At 38.5% G+C, this 25,399-nt stretch overlaps 1 protein-coding gene across 1 annotated transcript; it reads left to right on the forward strand.

Annotated features, from left to right (window-relative positions):
* Positions 1-5,599: 5,599 nt before the first annotated feature.
* On the forward strand, positions 5,600-25,399 carry kctd16a (potassium channel tetramerization domain containing 16a). The gene is made up of 2 exons (XM_079630782.1): positions 5,600-7,005; positions 23,322-25,399. The coding sequence occupies exons 1-2, from the start codon at positions 6,201-6,203 to the stop codon at positions 23,753-23,755; spliced, it is 1,239 nt and encodes a 412-aa protein (XP_079486908.1). The 5' UTR covers positions 5,600-6,200; the 3' UTR covers positions 23,756-25,399.

The following is a 25,399-nucleotide window of genomic DNA, read 5'->3' on the forward strand; positions in this document are numbered from 1 at the left end:
GTTGTTGTTGTTTCATGTTATTATGTAATGTCACTCAGGCTGTACAACCAAATAATTGTATGAATAGCCTAGCCTATATAGCCTATATTTGAGAGAGATCTACAAACCTTTTCACTGCCTCAAGGATCAGCTGGGGTCCTCTGGATGATGAATTATTATGTTTACTGTTTTGTCAATTCATAATAATAAACCCCCTCATGTTTGCAGTTGTGCCACCCATACAAATACTGGACGTTTTTCAATGATCTCAACAGAAATTTGTTTATATGAAAGGTTTCAAACATAAAATGATGCCATGGTATTTAGTTTTACATTTTTGATTAGCTTATTAAAACACAATTTTAAATAGTTTGCTTACCGGTTCATTTGCACCTGACATTTTGGGGGTTTAAGATAACAAAACATAAAATAATATGTATTATTTAAATGTACCTAAACTGAATTCAAACAGGTTAATAGGTTTTATAGAATAAAGTGAATAAAGAATACATTTATCAAATTATTTTAAAAGGATGCACTTGGACACAAAACAGAGTCACTTTAATGACTCTTTAAAATATCATGTGACTCTTAAACTAAAGTGCTGCTAGTAGAGTAATTATTGAAATAAAACACCAAATTATGTACAGTGGATATAAAATGTCTATACACACCACTGTTAAAAATATGTTTTTTTGTTACATAAGAAAAATGGAAAAATAAATAAATATGTTGCACCATAGACTACCCTGCAGGTGAGGAACACGTTTCAATGTGTGTAGAAGGTGAGCAGTATTTTATAGTGATTTCTACATCCATTTAAGCCCATATCTTATTTTATGTATGAGATGTATGTATTGTATGTATTTTGATTTACACATTTTAATTCAATACTCTGTAACTTCTGTTTTAATTTTTCAAGCCTAACCAGGGACAGGGCTTGCAAATTAGTCATGGCTATAAACCTGTATGCATGGCATCTACTTTGTATTTTCTTATAAAGCAATGTTCTAGGCATTTGTCCCTGTCAAATAAACATTAAATAAATAATAAATAAATAATTTATTTTACAGCATCGGCAGAACCTTTTGAGTTTTAATGTGAAGAAGTGTTTTCTCCACTTAGCCAAAGGGGGATGTTGTAGCTTTGAATCCAGTTTTTGCTTTTCTGAATACATTGAAATTAAAAGTAATTATATTGACAATTTAAAATGTTATCTATTCTCAAAGAAAAGTTTTTTTTTTTTTAAAGAATTGCATACATTTTTTATTAAGACTTTCAAAGTAATTAATAAAATGAGATGACATCAAATCAGTCAGTAAATTATAAGTACACATAATAAGTTGTGGTTACTTAATTTTAATTTATAAATGTTGTTAAAAAAGTAATAACAACACATTTAATTTTGTTTCAATAACTTTTACTTGCTACTTGGAATTGTCAAGTTCACATAACTTAATTTTTTCAATTATGCATGAAGCTTACTTAAAAACTTGAAGGCAATGGGTTTCCTCACTTCCTAAACTGATCACTTTTTACAGTGAGGGTTTTTTTTAACCTGTGCAATGCCACTGACTGAACACCAGAAGAAAGATAAAAAACAATAAAAAAAATTATTAAATACATTTATAATTGGGTACATGTTCAGAATAAACAAATCAATACGCTCATCTGAAAACGGGTGCCTGTCTTCACCTGAAGCGATTCTGATAACTCCAAATAAATATCAGCTGTTCTTGTAAGATTTTTCTGACATCTTGGTTGCATGCATTAGATGGAACACAGTGGAGACAGTAATCAACCAGGGGAGAAAGTTTGGCACAACAGTGTTATTAAGAACAGTATAGGCTATCCCTCCAAAATTGATGAGAAGACAAAGAGAAATCTGGTCATGGAGGCTGTCAAGAGGCTTACAGCAACATAAAAAGAGTTCTGGCCATAGATATATATATAAACACTAGATCTCTTAAGGCGGAGTCACTTCCGGCATCATAGGGCGGCCATCTTGTCACAGGGAAGCTTTCTGTAAGGTGAATGATCTGCACGAACACAAATACTCTTATCTCGCTGAAATCTTGACGGATTTACAAACGGTTTGGTTTCTTACAAACGTTATTAACATGGATATAATTCTGGATGCTTGAACATGTTGAAATATTTAATATTATAATTATTCATAAGTACGCAGTGTCATAACTACATCTCTGACGTTTGTAACAAACCAACCCGTTTGAAAATCGGTAGATAATTGAGCAAGTTATGGTTATTTAAAAAGTACATGCATCATACAACACAATGTTACGAGTGAGCGAGCCCCCTGTGGCAAGATGGCCGTCGTGTGCGGCCGTCGACCTCCATTGGCCAACAGCGCGTACGAGGTATCTAGTGTTTATATATATATCTATGGTTCTGGCAGCCCTATAGCAAAAGCTCAGCACATTAGCACAAGAACACATGCACTGTGAAGCCTAGTGGGGGCAGTATCATGCTTCAGGGCTGCAGGGGCTTTAGTGAAGGTGGAGGGAATCAGGAATAGCTCCAAGTATAGTCATTTTTGGCACATAACCTTCTGGCTTCTGCTAGAAAGCTAAACATGAAGAGAACTTTCAGCATGACAATGATAAAAAAACACTCATCTAAATCAACAAAAGAATGGCTTCAGCAAAGAAAGATGAAAGTTTTGAAATGGCCCAGCCAGAGCCCAGACCTGAATAGAACATTTGTGGGGGGATCTGAAGAGGGCAGTCACAAAGAAACAGCTGTTTTAATGGACTTTTTATATCTCTATAGTATATCAGGGGTCTTCAACGTTTTTCATGCAAACGACCCCTTAGGCGAAGGAGGCACACTGTAAAAAGTATTTCTGTGGGTTTGTAGATTTCAAGAAATGTAATAGATATAAACATTATTTAATAAAATTAATGTCTTTTTTTTGTTTGTTTTCTTTAAAAAAAATAGTATTCAAATTATTTAAAAATGGCCACTGCAAAAAACACGCTGCAAATAGGAACATTTCACGTTCTCCAGAGCGCAAATATAGCCTATATGGAGAGTTTTACAAATCTGTTTCGGGATCGTTATGACAACGTTGTTGTCTGTATGTCAAAAATGCAAAGGAAAAACTTTTTCCCATTTTTAGTACATTCAACATATTAATAAAACTGTATCTCAATGATGCTAAAATAACACAACTTCGTAGATATGCATTATGGAGAAACAGCATATGCAGGAAATTGCCATGTTTTAGTTTTGTTCTTGTTTCATGTCTGTCATGTGATCCCCTCTTATAGTCATGTGGTCCTGCCATGTGTTCCCCATGTGAATGTGTCATGTTGTCATTGGTTGATTGTCTTGATTATGTACACAGGTGTCCCTTGTCATTAGTCTTGTGTTTTAAGCCCTCATGTTTGCAATGTGCCATCATGCCTTTGTTTTATGTTTGCTTGAATAAATGCTGCACTTGGGTTCTTCAAACTTGCCTTCGACTTACTTACAGAAATGGGGTGGTCTGTAAGTGAAAGTCCACATGATATCAAAATTGACCATATTTACTTTGTTTTCCTAAATTGATCGTTTTGTGGTGAACAATTCATCCATGCAAGTCAATCCACACAAAAAAATGTTTTAGCTTTGTAATCTTTAATCAAAATCTGAAAACTGCATTGGAGGACCTTCCCTGGTGACGTAGGTTTGCCGGTTTTGGTGTCTGCTTAACAGCCGTAACCACGCCCCTCCAACTGACAGTAGACAGGCTGAATGAAACCTACTTTTCTAGATCCAATCAGGTGCTAGTTTGAAAAAAAGCCACGCCCACTATTACTCCTCATTTAGTAAAATTCCGTTTCTCTCGGAAATACGTCACAACACTGAGATAAAGTCGGTTGCAACTTCCGGTTCACGCGGACTTTAAGTTTCGATTTCATGTAAAATGGGTGGAGGTGATCATTGCTCTATTTTAGAAACTGTCAGGATTAATGAAACCATTCAAAAACATGGGTAGAAATCACAACATGTTTACCGCAAGGAAAAGGATCGAATCCTCACTCTCAAAAGCACACCTTGGAGCTGAAAAATAAATAATTGCAATAATGGCACTCTTCTGCCTCCATTAAGCACGAAGGCCCTCCACATGCAGAAACATCCAAATCCACATAAATGGCTCCTCTCTGAGGCAGGGGTGGCTGAAATCCAGAGAATACTAAAAATCTAGGTCAATGGATTGCTGCACAGCTATGACGGCTCCTTCCTCCAGAGAAGTGTATGCGTTATACTTATGGATGGATGAAGACCACACAGTTTGACCAGTAATCCAAGTAATGAAAAGATAAAATGTGTTTATACATGGATTATCTGTAATGCAACATCTAAGCTTTACATGAATCAGTGGATGAATAGAGTAATGCAAATTTTTATTTGATTTATTGCATTTCTTAATTTGCATTTTATACATATTGCAGTGATTGGAAATACTCAGGGCTGAATGAGCAAAGAGTGATGGTAGCTTAAGAGTAAGTGTCCTGCATTATTTAAGTGTTTTAAAGGCAGTGGCTCCAGGCATGTCTTCAACTTTGCATGTCATCATGCACCAAGTCTTACCTGCTTTCAAAACGAGGACTAAATAAAATCAAACAGACAGAGTAGGCTACATGCTGGCAGCCTATAGTTAAATGATTCATGTCATCTGAGAATTGAGTATTTTTAGCTGTCCCCAAGAGGGAAGAAACTTCATCTCGAATTCAGAAGATATCATTATGTTCATGCCTGTGTTCCTGTACGTATCAATGCATCAATTTTGCGGGTCCTTTATAATGAAACATTATTGCAGATAAAAAGAAAACAGCAGAGCATTCGCCATCTGAATCCCACTCACAGTTTCTCCTGCCGGTGCCTAGCAACACTTTTTCAGCAGAATACACAAAATTAGCTGGGTAAGCGTGACCACAGCCTCAAAGCCATCGCTCAGTGAAGCTGAGCTCACAAATTTCTTGAAACAAGATCAGCACACAATGCCGAAGGTTTGCATGCCTAAATAAACATGTTCTCTAACTCAAAGACTCCTCTGGGCGCACATTATATTCTGAGGGCGAGTCAATAAAATGTCATTAAATCTGTGATATAAATTCAGAGGGGATTTTACAAAACATTCTGCAAACGCAAAACCGATAGAAACTGAAATCTCGCTGAGTTGTAATAGTGACAAGAAATATAGCTACATTACATACAGCAAATGCACTATCGAATATCAAATAACGCTTAATTTCCTGTAAAATATATGTTAGCTGCCTAGTAAGCCAACTGGAACCAAGTTTGTGGGGATCTGTCCATGGTCCTGAAACCATAACATACACTGAGGTCCCCTAAAACATCCCAAAGCTAATCTCTGGAAAGGCATGTGGGATTTGAGCTCAACCACTACTAATAAATCAATGAAGTTCTGAGATGAAAACGTACAGTGCAGCCTTACCAATTCATGTTCTTATCTAGCACAATAATTGCATGAGCATATTTGGAAATCTGGAGAAGAAGGGTGCAATGCTTGTATCTTTCCAGCTGTCATTTTCCTTTAAGATGATGTAAGGCTCATCTCCCTAAGAATGGTCTCCCTCCCCCGTCCAAAGCCTCTCTCAGCACGCTGCATTCATTCGCACTACGCTGCTGATGCTCTGGAGAGTAAGGATGCTCAAACTTCCCAACGCACCCTCCTTTTCAACTCGAGATCCTTTTAATGAAACGCTGGGTGGGAGCCAGGTACAAGGCTAACTGTTCCGGACGGACCAGATTTCATGAGAGAGAAGCACTCTTCTGAAGGAAGTTGAAGCTGTCTTGGTTGGTGCGGTTTTTCATTTTTTATAAGCAGAACTTATTTTTGGATCCTCAGCTGGAGGTTACATGAGCTGCACAATTGGTTCCCTTGGGTGAGAGCTCTTCTATTTCTACATTATTATAAATAACAGGAGATGTGTGTTCAGTTAATCATCTGGCAATAGATGCCCAGTCGTATTAGTGGGAGAAGCCTAACAGTATCACAGTGTCATTTTGATACATTTATACTTTCATAAACACTCTGCAGGTCCTCAGAGATGCTGTACATAACACAATGGACTTTGAACGTCTGTTAGAGAGTGTGCAGGTTATGTTCCTCTTGACTTTTTGCTCACTAAACAGAAATCAAAAACTTTTGCATATTCGCTTTTGCATTTTTTGAAGCGTGCAACGGCAAAATGGCCCTGACTGAAAATTGCAGGACTTATCAAACGCCCAAGGACAGTGGATGTGCTCAGAGTTGCTCTTCTGATGTGATTGAGCTCAATGTAGGTGGACAGGTGTATTACACACGCCATGCCACCCTCACCAGCGTGCCAAACTCACTGCTGGGGAAATTATTCTCCACTAAAAAGGACATTTCCAACGACCTCGCGCAGGACATCAAGGGACGCTACTTCATTGACAGGGACGGATTTCTGTTTCGATATGTGTTGGACTATCTCCGCGATAAGAACGTCGTCCTGCCGGATTATTTCCCGGAGAAAGGGAGGCTGAAACGGGAGGCTGAGTTCTTCCAGCTGCCCGAGCTCGTCAAAATCCTGACACCAGATGATTATATTCACAATGATTTTGACGAAGCATCCCAGGGAAGCGACCAGAGACTGTTCCCAGTATCTTACCTGGACGCGCGCGATAGGTGCTACGGCTTCATCACTGTGGGATACAAGAGCTCGTGCGCCCTCGGGAGGGACGCTGATCCAAAAGCTCGAGGAATACCCAAAATCTTTATTTGCGGAAGGGTCGGTCTGGCTAAAGAAGTTTTTGGGGACACGTTAAACGAGAGCCGGGATCCTGACAGGGCACCTGAGCGATACACTTCTCAGTTTTCACTGAAGTTTCGCCACCTGGAGCGAGCGTTTGATATGCTCGCGGAGAGCGGATTCCACATCGTCGCGTGCAATTCATCACTCACCACATCTCCTCACAACAGACATACAGATGACAGAAACTGGGCCAACAACACGGAGTATGTCTTCTACCGTAAGTACAGCAAACAACAATGGCAGTCGGTCGTTATCTCTAAATCATAATCGATTGTTGTCAATTGTTAATTATATATAAACAATGATCGATTAGGCAAAATCGAATTATTTTTTCTTTAGTATTCAGAATGTTTTTACCACTGACGACTGGTCAATCAGAATATAATCAAATATAACAGTGCTCTTATTTATAAAATGCTAATAATTTATTTTTTTGAATAAAGTAAATTTGGGGATGGGGAGCTAAGATGCACAACATTACATTTACCAGCACTGTGAGTTTTCACACTTTTCTTAGCCGGAACCACTAGGCGGCGTACATTTGTTAAATTCTATCCTGATCAATTCTATAATCTGCCTCAAACTAAATTGTGCTCAATTCTGTAGGTGACAAATGCACGTCCCTTCAAATATTAGTAGACTGAACTGAGTTTTCCAGTAAGAACATCGATATAAGAGAGAGAGAGAGAAGCGTTTGAGCCAATGCAGATGTGAAGAATTCCCTCAAGTACAGCTCTCAGGAATATGAACAGAGTGTGGCATATAAATATTTCAGTAATCTACCAGAGTGATGGTCATGTCATCCCCCCTCCTCTCTCTCTTTCTCTCTCTCTTTATTTAAATACATGTGCACCTTTTGGATATAATTGTTCTCCAGCGCCTGCCTTCATTAGTAGTTCATTTGACTTGCTTTTGTCTTAAATGAGAGAGATGTTGAAGCATATGGCCAATTAAAAATCACTTTGTGCTTAATTCCAAACGAGTCCCCTTGGAAAACCTAAAAAGAGTGGGCCTGGAACGGAGAGCTTCTGGAGGACAGTCACAATTTTTTGGGGGGGCGAATGGACATATGGCTGCTTAATGATTTGTTCTCTGTCATCAGTATAATTACTGCAGCATTCAGCCCCTCCCATACACATAATGGAAAAAACTTATGACAAATCAAGATATAGGCCTACAATAAAGGTATGAAGAGTCATGCTAAAGTTACGGTTACTACATCTACGCCACAGTCACGCTGTTATTCAGACCGACAGCATGATTGCAAATGTGATATTGGTTTTATTCTACAGTTCAATAAACAAGAAGTTAAAATCAACATGAATTGGAAATTCACCCTATCTATTTTTTTCCCCTAAACGCATTGATGTTATTGTGAACTATACATCTGTGCATGTTTCTTTCTTTTTTTTTTTTCCCCCGTAATGTTTAATCAAAATGTCAGATGTATGGACTTCTCTAATTATAATCACTTAAACCCCGTCCCTGCAAGCTAAAAGTAATCTTCCTCCACTTCTGATTGCAAAACCCAAATATCAACATCCAATCAAAAACCGATGCATTGAACCAAGTCCCCGCCCTACATTTTTTCTTTTTCTGTAATTCTGTAATCAAAGTTTCACTCTGAGGTACATCACAATATGGTAGTAAAAAATTGATTGCTACTTCCGTTTCATTGCAACTTTAATGAGTAATGATGAGTAACTTACATTTTAAACACAATAGTGCAGTTGCTTCATAATTTTTTTTGTGCACCAAGCCCAAGCAGAATTAAACGTTGTATCGCACAGTATCAGTGTTTCATTCAAGAATGAATCAGAGCTTTCGAACAAATCGATTAAATGAATGATTCAATGACTCGCTTGTTAGGACAGTCATTTGTTTCATTCCTGAATAATTCAGTGTATTTGACTGAATCGAATGAATAAATAATACAATGAATTAGTGAGCCACTCAGTAGGATGCTATATAAATTAAATATATTAAGAACATACATTTTCTCTATTATAATCAGTTACGTAATCAGATTACTTAAGTAGTGAAGTAACACAGTTTTATGTTTTTATCAGGAAAGCACTTGATTGGCAAGTTCAAGTGTGCATACTTGTTTTACAGGGAAATTATACCATTCATTTACGTTTACCATTGCTGAACTTTATGGCAGAGAAGATTTTATGGCTTTTCTCAAAGATTTACAAGCAAACACCAAATTACTAAGAATCTCAAAGGGCATCACAAATATAATCACATATATCACCTAAAAATCCAGATACTCACATTAAACTTCACATTAAATAGATTGTTTTTATTGGTATTTCCTGTGATGCCAATTTCGTTTGCAGACCCATTCGTATATTTAAGCAAAAGTGAAGAATCACCACTCACTTGGTGCCCATAGACAAACGAAATAAAAAATGACAAAAGAAAAGAAAAAACACTTTTTATCTACTTAGTTGTTACTTTATATTAGAGTAAGATATGTTTAAATTTTATTTAACCTGAAAGGGGACCTGGCTTTAAATCCTAACCGATTTCTTCTTTTAATAAACCAAACAAATGAATTTGACAGCTATGATCATCGTGAATTTTCATGATAAAAAAAAAAGGTTTGACATTCTTTTCCACAGAAAAAAAACTCATATGAGTGTGGAGAGACATGACGGTGGGTCAATGATCACATCATTTTCAGTTTAAAAGCAATACATAAATAAATAATACTAATACTAATGACTGTTAATATGTGTTTTCCACCACAGTGTTAGGCAATTGTGCATTGTATATTTGTTGCATTTAAAGTTGCATTTTAAATAACTGTTAACTAGATAAAATTATAATGTTAGATGCATTTCAAATAATGGTTGAAATGTCATATTTTCACTTTACCATGCACTGTTCAGTTTACAGCATGATCGGTAGATTCTTTCTCTTCTGAATTAGTTTGCTCTTGAATCCCCTGGTAAATGAACCAGTTGCTTTTTACAGGCCTCACTGCCTTATTTGTGCTGTTACTTCTCAGAACATCAACCACATGACACATTTGACCAATTTAGACAGCCCAAATGATTGGTAACATATAATTTGTGGTCAATAGGGTTGCTTTTCTCAGTTTTTCCTTACAGCTTCTTGCTTATTTGTCTTTGTCTCTTACTCACTCATCCTCTTTCTTGTGTACTTCATCACTTACAGTAACATGCCATCGCAGCCCATCCTTACCGTTAAAAAGGTGCTGTAGGTTATCCTTGACATTTTTTTATTATTATTTGTACCAACTGCTCAGTTTTGTCTTTGAATGAATTAATAGTCGTGATTAATGGCCAAAGATCACAGTTACAGTGAATTATGTTAAACAAATTGTATGAGAATCATGCAAATCATAAACATCTCACACATAGCCTCATTTCTCTGCATTTAGATGGGAACTCATTTACTGACTTTTCCCTCTCTCTTTTTTTTATTGCCTGCATCAGTTTTGGCGTTCCATTTTGACCCTAAATTTCAACTTGTTGTCAAGGCTCTGAAGTCTTTTAAATTCTACACATGTTGCGCATTAATGACGAGCAGCCCAGAATATGTAAAATAATACTTTGTTTCTTCTCCTGAAAGTTAATACAATAAGAATAATTTATGAAATATTTTGCCAAAAATTTGATCATTATCAGTAACAATCCCGAGTTTTATTCTTTTGATCGTTAAGGACCAAAACTGTATCGCTAATTATTTACATCACAAGCCAGCTTGAAAGTTTTTCCAATTAAAAATCTATTAGATGTTTCTTAAGGTCACCTCCTCTGTTGCCTAAGAATACTGATGATCTATGGCATGTTTTTGCATCATAAAGCAGAATCATTCTGTGAAGTTGACTCGGCACGCATAATTATCTCTACATTCAAAACCTAGAATTTAGCTCAAACTATATCATTTTGCATTTAATGTAACCCAACATCACGACTCGGCCTGTCAAGTTGTTTCCAGTCCAGTGCAGATTACACATTAGTGTGGGCCCTGTGGGGTGGGGGTAACTGTTGTGGCCCGCTCGTGGGAGTGCACTCCAAATGCAACCCAGAGCCCTTATATACTCAAATCAGCTTATTAATGAACATTTGGGAGCGAATCAGAAATGCACGCTCTGCCTCAACAGGTAAGGGGAAAACAGCAACTAAACTTGTCATAATAAATAACCATGGTAAGAGAGAGAGATCATTCTGGCCATTTCCTCAAAGAACCTCATGCGAATATGCAGTTTTTTATTATTCCTGTGAACACAATGATTTACAGTCTTTATTGAATTGGCACAAGAAACAAAACCTGTGTCCACTGTGGGAGTTGAAATGGGGCAAATATAGACTGTTCCTATCTCTATCTATAGGCTGCTGTACAGAAAGAGTCACTTGGCCCATCTGAGATTGAAAGTAAATGGAGAAGAGCAAGAAAGCAGTGCAAGTGGTTTTCCCAGCAGAACCAGCCATATCAACTGTGTTAAAGATTTCTGCGCTTAAAGGGATAGTTCACCCAAAAAATGAAAATTAGCCCATGATTTACTCACCCTGAAGCCATCCTTGGTGTACATGACATTCTTTCAGACGAATACAATCAGAGTTATGTTAAAAAATTACCTGGTTCTTCCAAGCCTTATAATGGGAGTCAATGGGTATATTATTTTGGACGTCCATCAGAGGCTATCCATCCATGATAAAAGTGCTCGAAACGGCTCTGCGGGATTAATAAAGGCCTTCTGAAGCGAAGAGATGCATTTGTGTAAGAAAAATATACTAAAGCTTTATTGACTAAAATAACTAGCTTCCGGCCGTACGCGTCGACTTACGCCAAAATAGTAACTCTTGAACTTTGACGCACAACATAATGACTACTCCTACGTCAAACATCGTCAAGTGTTACTCTTTTGGCGTAAGACGACTTGTGTACGGCCTTCTGGCTAGTTATTTTAGTCGCTTAAGTTTTAAATATGTTTTAAATTTAAGTTTAAATACACAAACGCATCGCTTCGCTTCAGAAGGCCTATATTAACCTCTCGCAGAGCCATTATGCCTCTATGCCGATCCAGTTCATTGTGATTGGCCCACCTTAAGCGTGTGACGGAAATGTCACGCCCCTTGCCATATTTAGAACATCAGCTCCCAAAGCAATAATGACCCAGCGAATAATGACCCAAAGCAATAATGTCGTACTACCTCAATTCGAGGCTGAATCTGAAACGGAAAATGCAGATGACCCAGCTGATCGATGAACTTTGCCAGCGCGATTGGACCAGATCGTATCAGATTGGTAGGGTTTTATTTCTGATTATCATGACTTACTGTCTTTTTACGCGTCACGCCGCGCTACGGGTGTGAGAACACTATACATGTAAACATAAAACTATGTCTGCATTTGTGATCCTAGAAACGACAAGCAAGCGCTACTCTATACTGCTCAAAACTTACGTTTGAATAGTCAGTAGCAAATTCTTAAAATATGAAAACATACATACTGTGTGTGGCTGTGCCTGTGAGTCAGAAGCACCAGAATGTACATCCAAAGATGGAATTGCCCGAGTTTTTAGAATCAGCCTTTGTGCACAGCCGGTGCATGTACTCTCCCAGGTTCTGGAAACAGTGCTCCGAAAAAGGCTCAGCACACAGTCGAATATTTTGGTTGTACTGTTCTGGAACAGTGTTGTAAATCATGCATAATCACTGTTTTCTAATTGTGTCCTCTTTTGGAAGGCCAAACAAAGTAGTTTGGCTTTCGCAACGAAAAACACAGCATCTCCTCGACATGGCGGCGTCGGCGGCAACAATAATGCAGCGAAAATAAAAGTTACGCCTTCTTTCTTTGCGTAAACATTTGGGCGGTGTTCTGAAACTCTGCCCCCACACACTGACGTAGATTTGTGGGGGCGTGTTTGAACGAAGTGTTTTAGGAAGGCGTGGCTGAGCCTTAACTTTAATAAAGAATATCTCTTTAGTTCTGACTATCATCAAAAACCAAATACAAATATATATAACCAAATATTGACAATTAGCAGTTTGGATTGGCAGTATGGTTCTGTTCTGGGCGAGAACCGTATATCCATGCAGCCTATGGATAGGAGAAGGGAGAGCAGCAATAACCCCCCTTAGGGTAAACAGAACAGAACCAACATGAATGTATTGCAGATATCATTAATTCAAGATTTTAAAGTACAACAAAATTTTAAAATTTATTCTGATTCAAGGGGAATCAGAATGCCAAATCCTGACTGACGAGAGGTGGAGCTGGGGATGGAGGAGGGTAATTCGCTCCTGAGAAACATGATAGCTGCTGATAATACTGAAGGAGCTTATATATGTATACAGTGATAGGCGTCATATTCCTATAGGTAGACGTGGATCAGCTGACAGTCAGCTGTGAGCTTGACTAACGTGACCTGCCAGAACTGACGCTACGCTTGATGTTTGACACTTTGAGCTTTGTATATATCTACAGATCTTATACATGCACAAACAGCTAAATAACACACTAAAGAAAAAGGAAAACAAGAAATTGCATCATATGACACCTTTAAACAATTACAAGAACTATGTTACTTTTTCATAAAGCCAAGTACAAACTAGAATCAAGAGCTTTAAAGTCTGGACCTTCTTGATTTATTGAATAAACAGTTGATTTTCTCCATGCGTAAAATGTCTTCTGCTAATAATGACAGATATTAGGAAACACCTGACTTTCAGATATTCCAAGAGATGAAAGGAAATTTAAATTGTGTGGTTTAAGTTATGGGATAAGTGAGTTTTGAAAACTGTGTTCAAGCTATGAAAACCAAACTAGAGTTTGGTCCACATGAACTGCTGCTGTGCAGACTGTAGTTAGAGTTTTGCACATGTAGCTCCAGTTGTGCTCACTGTCGTTTAGCAATCGAAAAATACACTGTAAAAGGTTAACAGTAAGTTCCTGTAATATATACAGGGAGAACCTGTCTAAACGATCTAAATTGACATTTTATGTAATTTTTACAGTTAAATAGTGTTAAATGTATAAGAAAGACAAATGAAATTATAATTTAGAATGAAAACTGTAAACTGACATTCCCAGAATTCGCTGTATGTGACACTTCACATTTGAAGTATTTATTTTAAATAATTATGTTTCTTATAGTTTTTGTTATCAGTTATGCACATTTGGATTTTATGTTCATCTTCTGTTGTTTAATGAATGTTCATGGCATTATTTGAGTGTCATGTGTTACCGTGATGTTTTTTTTTGTGTGTGTGTGTGTGTGTGTGTGTGTGTGTGTGTGTGTGTGTGTGTGTGTGTGTGCGCGTGCGTGCGTGTGTGTGTGTGTGTGTGTGTGTGTGTGTGTGAGAAAGTGTGTGTGTGTGAGAAAGTGTGTTCACTTTCTGTATACTAGTATAATTCAGCTTGTGGAAAGGCTACTTGTGATGAACTTCATGATTCTTCATGTTGCTTCCTCTTTTACCACCTGCATTATTCTGGTGGTGGTCAATTTACCGGTTTAAATTGGAATTTTCTTGTTTGTACATTACAGTTTTATACTGTAAAATGTATTGGTTGTTCTATAAATGTTCACATTTTTACTGTATTTTTTAAAACAGAATTATTCTTAATTAATTAAGAATTAATCTTACAACCAAAGCTGACAATATTTTGTTGTTGTTGTAAAAACTAGATTTTTTTACAGTGTACAATGCGAATTTATACAGCAGTTGCTTTTCTTTAGTATTTTTCCTGCTCTCCTTCACTGCGCTTCTCTATGACACTGTGAAATTTTTCTTTCTCCACATCTCAAAAGGAACCACTGTAGTAATGACAGGGTCTCTGTCATCTCTTTCTATGGTCTTATTCCACCCCATCAGCTCTCCGAGAGGGATCATGACTGCTTTGAGATGATCTGGACTCTCCAATCTGTCTGTCAGGCACTTCTTTGCCAAAGACGCGCATGGCCGCCTTTAACAAAGGAAAGAGATTGCAGCTCGTGTCAACATCAGTCAGAGGATGAAATTGTCACATTGCCTGTAATCTTCCAGCACAAAGCCTCTGGAATACAGACTTGGATTCACATTACTTGTCCTTAGATTAGGACAATGGGTGATCTATTAAGCCCTTTTTCAAAATCTTGATTTCGTTTTTTGGGTCTACTATAGGTTTTGATGCTTGAATGTTCCAAAAACACAATATTTTTCACATATTTCACATTTTTGCAGCACCTCTCTTCCCATTCTGTCTGCAACGCTCGGTTTAGTTCCGGTATGCTGTATGCTCTGATTGGCCAATTAACAATTCTTTGTAATTAATTGTGATGAATTCACAAGTGAAAATTGTTTTCTCAATATTCCAAGTAAAATGTGTATGTTTCTTAGATACAAGCTCTTTTCATCTGCAAAGATGAGTCTTCTATGACTGCTCCCCCGCAAGAACAGAATTGGCCTACTTTGTACATTAACAAGCACATTAACATTATCAAACCTCAGGCAAAGCTCAAAACCATAAGTGAGGGACTTTAATCATGGGCACAATGCATATTTACACAGACCTCTTGTAGTAAGGCCACTGAGTTTATCAACATCATACATGTTGAATTGATGTTTATTTAACGTTGATCTGTGGGTTTTTCATAGAATATAGCACTGGCTTCCAGAATTCAGGATCAGCGGTCTCTTTCTCATTAACACACCTTAAGTGTGGAGAGATATTCTTTTGCTAATTTCCCATATCATACCATTCTGTTGAAACTCAAGAGGTTCATTTTTTTGTCTTTTTTTATGATCTGAAGCCAGAGCCACAAAAGCTGAGTGTGCAGGGAGACCAATACCTGCCGAAGGAATTTTATTTCTATCTCAGTAATATTGATGGTTATCATTGTTTTGTGCAAACCGAGGCTGAGAGCCGTATGCATGCGTGCGTGCGTGTGTGTGTGTGTGTGTGTGTGTGTGTGTGTGTGTGTGTGTGTGTGTGTGTGTGTGTGTGTGTGTGTGTGTGTGTGTGTGTGTGTGTGTGTGTGTGTGTGTGTGGAAATAGCTCAAATCCAGAAATGCCTGCAGGGTCGTGGTGAGTATGATTGGTTGACTTTCCTGGCATACCAAAATGGACGGCTTGACTCAGTCATTTTTCAAGAGCTCAGAATATTTATTTTTTTCCTTGCTGTTTGTAGATAGACCCTATATTTGAAGCTGATCCACACAGCCTAAAAGAGAATTGTATTGCCCCACTTTTATGGGTTATTATATTAGTATATCTTTTATACATTTGAAATAAAATTGACACAAATGAGCAAACTGTTGACTTGGCTATTGAGTGCTGCAGTGTCAATAGCATCACCCTGGTTCCCTTGACTAAAAGCAAATAGGATTTTTACATTGGCTTTTGGATTATTACAGAAAATAAGCTGTGACCACCAAAAGTTTATGATTCTTACAAGCTTTGTTCATCAAAACAATCTTCACGATAAACTACAGTACGGTCGCATGACTTCAACGTCACCATCACTAAGCTTCCAACAACTCTTTCAGTCTTTATTTAAAATCTACAAGTTGAAAAGTTTGAAATAAATAGTTTTACAACAAGGTTATAAAATTGGACTGGTGAGTAAATGACTTGTCTTGTTCGGTGTGATGAAGTTTAATGTCCCAGACAACCTCTGTAGTCCCATTTAGCGACTTGTAACAATTTTTTTTCGTAAAATACATTAAAAATGGTTTTGGTCAGGCTGTCACTGAAGGAGGAGCCGAGTGACTGAAGGGATCCAGTGGAGGCGGGGCCGAGGAACAGAATGGATTTTTGGCAGAGTGGGAGCTGGTAACGACTGAACTTGTGACCATAGTTGGCTTTGGGAAATGCACCCCAGGACCATAGTCCATTACATTAACTTGGATTAAATGGAACAATTCAACCTCAGGGGTGAGGTGATGGTGGGACTCAGCTTCAGGATGTCTCCTCTGGGACGGACGTGTTAGCTGGCACTATCTTCAGGGCAGACCGGTAATCTGGCTCAGGCTACGGGACGAATAGGCTGCAGGCACTGGCTCCAGGGTGGAACTCTCCACAAACAGGGGTCTTCTGTGGGCGCGGGCTCTGGGTTTGGAGTAGTGATGGGTGATTTCAAAACACTGCTTCATGAAGCTTCGAAACCATAAATGTTACGTCCCTCTTTACGTTGTCTAGGGAATAAGGGAACAACACTTTATAAAAATTGTATGTGTATCTCAATGTGCAGGACAGAGCAAGAAAAGAAAGCTAACTCCCAACACTCAGCTCGAAAGGATTTATTAATCCACAGACTAGGGCAAAAATGAATGAGTGAAGAAAACAGTATTTACAATATGTACAAACAATGAATAATAATGAAACAAAATAAAGACGTTAAACATTACGAAAACCCAAGGCGAGAGATCCCAAATCAAACAAATCAATAAAACAAAACAAACTAGCTAAAGGTTTTGCATCAAACTGCAAAAAGTCACGTGATTTCCTTCGTTAAAGGAGAACTCCGGTCAATTTTAACATTGAGCTCAATTTTTAGTAAATTTGGAGTGCTGTCAATACAGAGAACAACGACAAAAATCGGTGTTGCCTACACTGTGTTATCCTATTTTTAAAATTTGCACCCTATTGACTTGAATGGGGCAAGTTTTAAACCTGCTTTTATCCTCTTAACATATTTGATGTGTCATACAAGTGCCCAGCCATGTTGAGTGATTCCTTAAGAGTGAACACGAGTGAATCTGACTTCAGTAGATGTGAAAAATATGAATAAAAATGATGTTATATCAGCCAGCGCAAATACCTGTATTTAGTTCCTGTTTTCGGTCGAAGTCCAAAGTAGTCGATTGTCGAGTTCACGCGCGTGATCATAGTAACTAAACCTATGCGCGTGAATGACACATCAAGGATGACACATCAAGGATGACACATCAAGGATGATAAGACTAAGAACTGGTTAAGTTTAAAACTTGCCCCATTCAAGTCAATAGGGTGTAAATTTTAAAAAAGAGGATAACACGGTGTAGGCAACACCGATTTTTGTCGTTGTTCTCTGTATTGACAGCACTCCAAATTTACTAAAAATTGAGCTCAATGTTAAAATTGACCGGAGTTCTCCTTTAAGTGATAGCTGTTTTGAAACGTTTTGAAATGTAAATGGTTCAGCGCCTTTGGACGATTATCTCGGTGAACCCATGAATCACTGATAGCCCCCCAGTGGTGAACCATTGAACAATTGTTTTTTACCTGATCTCTGATCAGTTTTATACATTTGTAGATGTTTTAATTATAAATTAGTATAAATAAAAGGTATAATAGTAGACTCTTATTGGCCTGTTTAGCTGAGCAGGCCATGGAAGAAAGAAAAAAAAACAAGCCCTGAAAATGTACAAAAGAACAAATATTATACAGACCCTTGATATTTAATCTTATTAGATTATTAGTTAATTGCATATGATATTTTACTTTCAATAAAATATTTGCAATTGGTTTGTAAAAGGTGTTTTTATGCATGTTCGGCTTGAGTTTTTTTGTTGCATTTTCACTGTTCTGACCAGCAGGGATCACCAGCGCGTAGTGTTTTGAACGCTTCGAAACAGTGAATCATTTTGCGAAGCAATTGATTCGAAGCTTTGAAAAGCTTAGTTTTCCCCATCACTAGTTTGTGGCTGGTGTGGGCTCAGGGTCTGAGGTGGGTGTGGGCTCAGGTTTGGGGTCAGTGGCATCCAAGCAGTGTTGGCCAGCGTTACGTATTACAAGTAACGTGAGCGTTGGGTGTAATCAGATTACTTTTAAGTTACTTTTTCAAATGAGTAATGCAAGTTACTTTGTTTTCCCATTTGTTGACTGACTTTGCATTTCCTTCAGCCTGAGTCTTATTTCACTTTTGGTTTGAAAGTGCCTTTACATTAGCAAAAAATAGAACTTTTTTTTGGTTATTAAAAAACAAACAAGAAAAGCCCAACCCAGGTGAGAAAGCAATTACTATAACGCATTATCTTTAAATCTATTATTATCTTTATTTAAGTATCTTTCCCCAATACTGCGTGGGACTGGCATATTGTCGTCGAAATGATAAGCTTTAGACATATCCTATGTCAGGATAGTGAGTTATATAGGCAAGTCTATCTGCTGTGGTCCTCAAGAAAGTGATCATCCCAGGCTAGCAGATCCATGTTTAAATCTTTTTAAGTCTGATGGAAGAGAAGATTAGGATCTTTTGGAGCAATAAATAAGGGAATCAAACAGGAGAAATACACGGACAAATACAAACATAACAGCTTTGTCAGTTAAACAAAGACAATACCACACAATGAACAGAAACAAACTCAGAGCTTAAATACATAGGGGATAAAGAGTAGGTGCCATACAAACAAACGAGTGGCAGGAAATTGGGAACAAAGCACACAGGCTACTAACATAGAAAATACAAACTAAAAGTCCATAAAACAGAACATAAACCTGACAGCCGAGTAGAGGAGATGTGAGATTACTTGTGTCTTTTTCTTCAGAGGAAAAATCTGAGAAGCAGGAGACTTAAGATAAATCTTTATTAATCCCATTGATGTTAAGGGAAAACAATGCAAAGAAATCTTATTTGTGAACCGGATATAATGGGTTTGTATTCTTAAGCCTTTTGTTTTCCAGTAGACATAATCCATAATTAATAGTATTTAGTAGTTAAACATCTCTCCAAACTTGAATGCACACAAACACAGGAAGCATTACAGCTGCAGGTCATAAGCACAGACACATTAGTTGCCGCCCCTATGATTAGCATCAGCTGCTTCATGTCAGCATTAGAAGATTGAGTGTTAATTAGAAATGCATAGAAGTGCGCCACACTATTTTTAGGATTTCTGTCTGAGCTCCGCTGTAGTGCTAGCAAACACATTACACCAGGCACGCTGCTCAGGAGAATTCAGATCTGAAGCACTCTCAGGCATTTAGACACAATGCATTGTGGGTAGACACTGGTGGGTGGATGCCCCTTGTGATGAGATTGTCTCTGCTCAAGCCCGGTGCCAAATGCATCTCTCAAGCTTGTGTAATTCATGAGAATGCACTCACATACGGTAACTGATTTAACTCCGCAGACAAGCCCCGGCCGTAATGGGTCTGCAATATGATCCAGGCAGCCGCGTGCTTCTCTGTAGTCGGTTGGAGATCAGAAGACAGAGGATGGGGTGGATACAGCAAAATGCAATCAATTTCTTGTCTGATAGATACTGCACCCATAAGCTTGGTGAGTATTAATGGTAAACAGCACCAGATTAGCCTAATGTCATGCTGACCAAGGCCATTTGATATTTACCCCTTACAGTAATGCCAATAAGAAGCAATTGTGCAATGCAATGTCTCGAGATCTTTACAGACTGTTTGGGAAATGTGAGTTTTCATATAAATGAGGACAACAGTAAGCTGGGGAGCAGTTTCAACCCAGCTTATCTAGTTTTATGGCAGCGTTATTGTTGCTCGCCTCCGTTCTTGACTTGTGGTCCCATCAGGCTGCACCATCCATTTTGCAGCAATCCTTCAATAAAAGCCTCTCTATTCACCCTGCATACGCTGCAGAAAAAAAGAAGTGAAGATGAGAGATGGACAGAGAGTTGAAGTGGATGCAGGGGGAAAGAGGCGAACCTGGTTTAATTGTTATGCAGGGAAATGTTCTGCTTAGTCTGGTGTCAGATTCATGGATTCCCATTAGAAAGCCACTAGCAATCACACTGCCTTCAATTAGCCTGTTATTGCATCCAGTAAAATGTATTTGCTGCTCAGTTGAATGATTTTGTTATTAATCAGGATAAATTAGCTGCTTTGGAGATACAATGAACACAAATTATTGCTTCTGAGAATCGTGTTTAGCTAATTATGATATTCAGATGTAAAATACCATCCCTCTATGCAGACAGTGTCTCATTGGGGATCATTCTTTTTAATAGTATGTCAAGCTGATAGGAAAAGGGGGGAAATTCTATACATGAGTGGAAGAAAGATAAACACCAATAACAGGAAGATGGAGATATGCTGACCCCTCGGGAGAGACAGACTTATTTTATCGAGCCTCTGTCAAGCTACAGATATATGTTCTCAAAAGCACAGTAGAAAATGCAGCATTTTCATTTCACACTTTCACAAATGTGCAATCTCATGCACACTTTGATTTGGGCGGGTGAGTCCCTCAATGTAATGTCCAGGTCAAATTTTTAAGCATAGTGCAAATTATCATAATGCAAAATTATTTAAACGATCATTACTGTACATGAAATATGTCTGAAAATATTTTTTTGTATTTCTTTGCCACAGATGCACATGTATTACAAAAAAAAAAAAAGTGTTTTCTTCATACAAAATATTTGTATGCTTTGATTTTGACTTGAAATATGACCCGGAGATGTTCACAGAGTTTTTTCACTGGAGTGGGAGGTGATTTGTGTCCGTGAACTGAAGGAGACACCTGGGCTCGAGGGCCGGTGATACATGGGGCCGGTACAGCCCTGCCAGGAAACAGAATAGCTAGAGGTTGGTTTGCGGTCTGCCAGTGAAGGTGAACAAGATGTCATCCATTCAAAGTTTTACAGAATGCTTCAAAGAAGAAGAGAACATTGATTTTCTGATATTTATTTAAATAAAGAGTTTTAAACAGAAATATCAAGAGGAGCATGTTTTTCAAATACTGTTTTAAAAGCTCAGCTTCTCCGCCTCTATCTCACTCAAGCATTAAAGGGATAGTTCAGGATTTAGCATTAAGCTTTGTATCAGTAAAACCTGTAGTATTTTCAAATTACCATGCTTTCCTTCCTCACATCCCCCTGAGACGAGAGATTTCTGTATTTTTTGTCTGGAAAAAATCCTCAGATGACGCAAAAATCGTCATTTTTCGTCATCTGAGGATTTTTTCCAGACAAAAAATACTCTTTACTGTGGCATCCTGCTCGCCACAGTTAACATGATGAATGGAGACTGTAGAACGCAAAAGCCGAATCCTGGACATTTTGGTCGCTCTCAAAATACCGGGCAGACTCGTGACGGAGACCCACTGGTAGCCTAGCCTGGTTGTTTAACTGCGCTCTCTTACCGGTAGGCGTGGCTTGGGAGTGGCCTTGTAGGGCAGAGAAGCAAGTGCATTCTGGGAGTTGTTGCCTTTCATCCACATGAGCCAAAAATACATTTTCTGGCTTTTCTCAGTCTAGAAGGCTCCAAATTCAAAAATAATTTCACATTTCTACTACATTAATGACCCATTTTAAATACACATTCATCTTTCCAGAGGTGAAGTATCCCTTTAAAGTTAGGCTAGGCAGTTTTGGAGAGGCTAGCAATAGCGAGCTAGCTTTGAAAGGATGAGATCCCACCCTCCCTTCAGAGAGTCTCCAAAGCCACACCTTCAAAACACACAAACACACAAAACACAGCAGTGTCTGCAAAGCATCCCGAGAGACAGTGTTAAATTACCTCATGTCTCAAAGCACATAACATTACAATAATAATGAAGAGGAACAACATTTTTTTGTACAGAGGTCTTCGTTGTACCGCATGACTGCTGCAGCTTAAGTTCAGCGTTGACGGTTTTGACATAAAAATGCATACTGTAAATCCAAGTCAGATGACATGAGCACGCACGTCACGGGTTGCCATCTCTTAATTACGGTTATGACATGGTGTGAACGCAACATAAGTTTGTTGTTTTGGTTCTGGAGAAACTGAATAAGGTGCTGCTGTTTGTTGGTGGCTCTCAGTGACTGAAGATCCATGTTTTAATATTTAGACCACTTCTATTATTGATTGCTATCAGGATGTGAAGAGAGTTTTAACCAGTATAACAACAATGGGGTTGGAGGGGTTCTGTCCTTTTGTTCTGCTTTGTTGATCTTTGGATATTTCCATGCAGTCATAGGCTGTTTTGATGCATGCACGTCCATCAGTTAACAAAAGGGTTTCATGCACACTGTTATCTTTTTGAGACAAGGACTCAGTCCTTTGTGGTTTTAGCAAAGTTCTTTGTCCAAAACACAAAACAAATCGATACATATAGTTCAAATGGTGATTTAAATATGGATTCTTTATGTCTTTGAAAAGGTCAACGTGATAAGGTCAATCTGCCAAGCGACTAGCTTGCACTCGTACATTTTAATGTGTTTCACTGTGTGTGAAGTGCACGTGATGCTTTTTTATTTCCAAGTTTGTGAGTTTCATTTCTTTTGAGTAAATGGTGCGTGTTATATGGGCTCCTTAAATGGTGGCATGAGCATCGACTTGTGTAAAATGAGAAACATCTGTGCCATTAGAGGGGTATTTATAATATCTCTATTGGTTGAACTGCATAAAGGGAAAATAAAGAATATCTTTGCTCACTTCAGTTCTTTCACCTTTGTTATCAGGTTTCACACATCCTGATTCTTGATCGGACTCTGCAATCTGATACCTTCAGCAAAATTGCACTGACTTCCAAAACGACTTACAATTTGACTTCTGTTTATCATTTTGGCCTTTTTTATTTTTAGCTCATATGTGCTCTGTTGACATTTGTGGGTTTTGTGGCTTTGTGTTTTTAAGGTGGCCCGTCCGGATGGTCTTCTTCTCACTGCGACTGCTGCTGCAAGAGTCACAAGAGCGAGCGCGAGGGTGAGAGCGGCACTTCCTTCAACGAGCTCTCCACTTCCTGTTCCGAGACCCAATCGGAAGCCAGCTCTCCCCAGGAAACGGTCATCGTGCGTCCGGTCACCCGCCAGCCCAACATCCAGACTTTGGACCGGCCGGTGAAAAAGGGTCCGACCCCAATCCCCAGGAGAACTGACCTGCTTCGTGTGCGGACCACGGGGCCACGTGACGCCATGGCAGGGAAGAGGAAACTGGCCAAGGAGAAGATGACCCCAGAGCAGGAGCTGGAGAAATGCATCCAGGACTTCAGAAGGATTAAAATTCCAGTGCGCTTCCCGGAGAGGAAGAACATGTGGCAGTCGGAGCTCTTGAAAAAATATCAGCTCTGAAATGATTTCCTGCAGGCTCACTGAGCCTATTAGTGTGCAACACAACAAAGCTCTCAGCGCATAAGATGACATCATAATTCTTCTTTGCTCTGGCTTAATTGGCTCGTCTGTGTAATCATGCAGCAAGATGCACAATTAACAATTCAGTGAACCTCAAGTGACTCCTAAAGGGACCAGTCCTGTTTTTCTACCAAGCACAATGACATTAAACTCTAAACCAATTTCACAGCGTCTAGACAAACCTCTCAAATAAAACAAACCGATTGTATATATACAAAAGAATCACAATTACCTGTTAAAGGGATCGTTCACCCAAAAATGAAAATTAGCCCATGATTTACTCACCCTCAAGTCATCCTAGGTGTATATGATATTCTTTTTTCAGACGAATACAATCGGAGTTATATTAAAAAAATGTCCTGGCTTTTCCAAGCTTTATAATGTCAGTTTTTTGAAGTCCATAAAAGTGCATCCATGATAAAAGTGCTCCACGGCTCCAGGGGTTAACAAAGGCCTTCAGAAGCGAAGCGATGCATTCGTGTAAGAAAAATATCCATATTTAAAACTTTATAAAGTAAAATAACTAGCTTCCGGCCAAACGAACACACGGATTCGACTTATGCGAGTAATGCGACGTACTGCTGATATTTACGCTATGACGCACTACGCTACTTCCCACGTCACAAGTTGCGCTTTAGACTTAAGTGGGATCTGAAGTGGGATCAGTTTGTTTGTTTGGCTGGACGCTAGTTATTTTACTTTATAAACTTTTAAATATGGATATTTTTCACTGCTATTATAAAGCTTGGAAGAGGCAAACATTTTTTTGAATGTAACTCCAATTGTATACGTCTCAAAGAAGAATGTCTTACACACCTAGTGACTTGAGCTTGAGGGTGAGTAAATCATGGGCTAATTAACATTTTTGGGTGAACTATCCCTTTAATGCTCAAAGTCAGGACAGCAATTTGTACTGCGTTCAAATGCACATCAGAGAACTGTAGGATTCGTGTGTGAATGCGGTTTGCATTTTCCAATACTGTGTTCAGCTGATGGAGAGTATTACCTCAAATCTACCCTTTATTTAAAGAGTTTAAAGGTGAGGTCACATTTACCGTTGCTTGACAAGCGAAACCCAGTCATTCCAATAGGAATCTGCGCGATCTGGAGCAGATTGCACTTGTGTTCAAGTTGGTCACATAAATGTACTGCACTGACCAACAGAAACTGCTTGGTTTAAAAAAGTGACTTCTGTGTGAGCTGTGCTTGATACATCTATACGCAAAATGACAATGGACCCTTTTTTTTCCACACAAAATTTCGCTAATGTGACCGCACCTTAAGACAGCACAAGTGAGTATGTTCTTGCGGTAGACGGATGACGATGCATGTTATTTCACTCATACAGAGTAATGGCTCATATCATTGCATTTAATTTAGTGATGTGATCTACATTATACACCATTCACCATTCATCCAAACCCAGCTGAAATTCATCAGGAGGATCGGACTGAAATATTTGGCTGTTTCTGTTTGTCATTGTGAACATTTGTGCTGAGACGTTTGATTTCGCTTGTGGGTATATGAGGATTTTGTTTGTTTTGAATGTGCAATTAATCATTAAATGAACTGGGTTTAAAATGC

This window comes from Phoxinus phoxinus, assembly GCF_949152265.1.
Source record: "Phoxinus phoxinus genome assembly, chromosome: 12".
Taxonomy (NCBI): domain Eukaryota; kingdom Metazoa; phylum Chordata; class Actinopteri; order Cypriniformes; family Leuciscidae; genus Phoxinus; species Phoxinus phoxinus.

Excerpts from the sequence above, each read along its gene's own strand:
- kctd16a (XM_079630782.1), top strand. The coding sequence starts at position 6,201 with ATGGCCCTGACTGAAAATTGCAGGACTTATCAAACGCCCAAGGACAGT. Across the intron at positions 7,006-23,321 it reads CACGGAGTATGTCTTCTACC|GTGGCCCGTCCGGATGGTCT; the intron begins GTAAGTACAGCA and ends TGTGTTTTTAAG.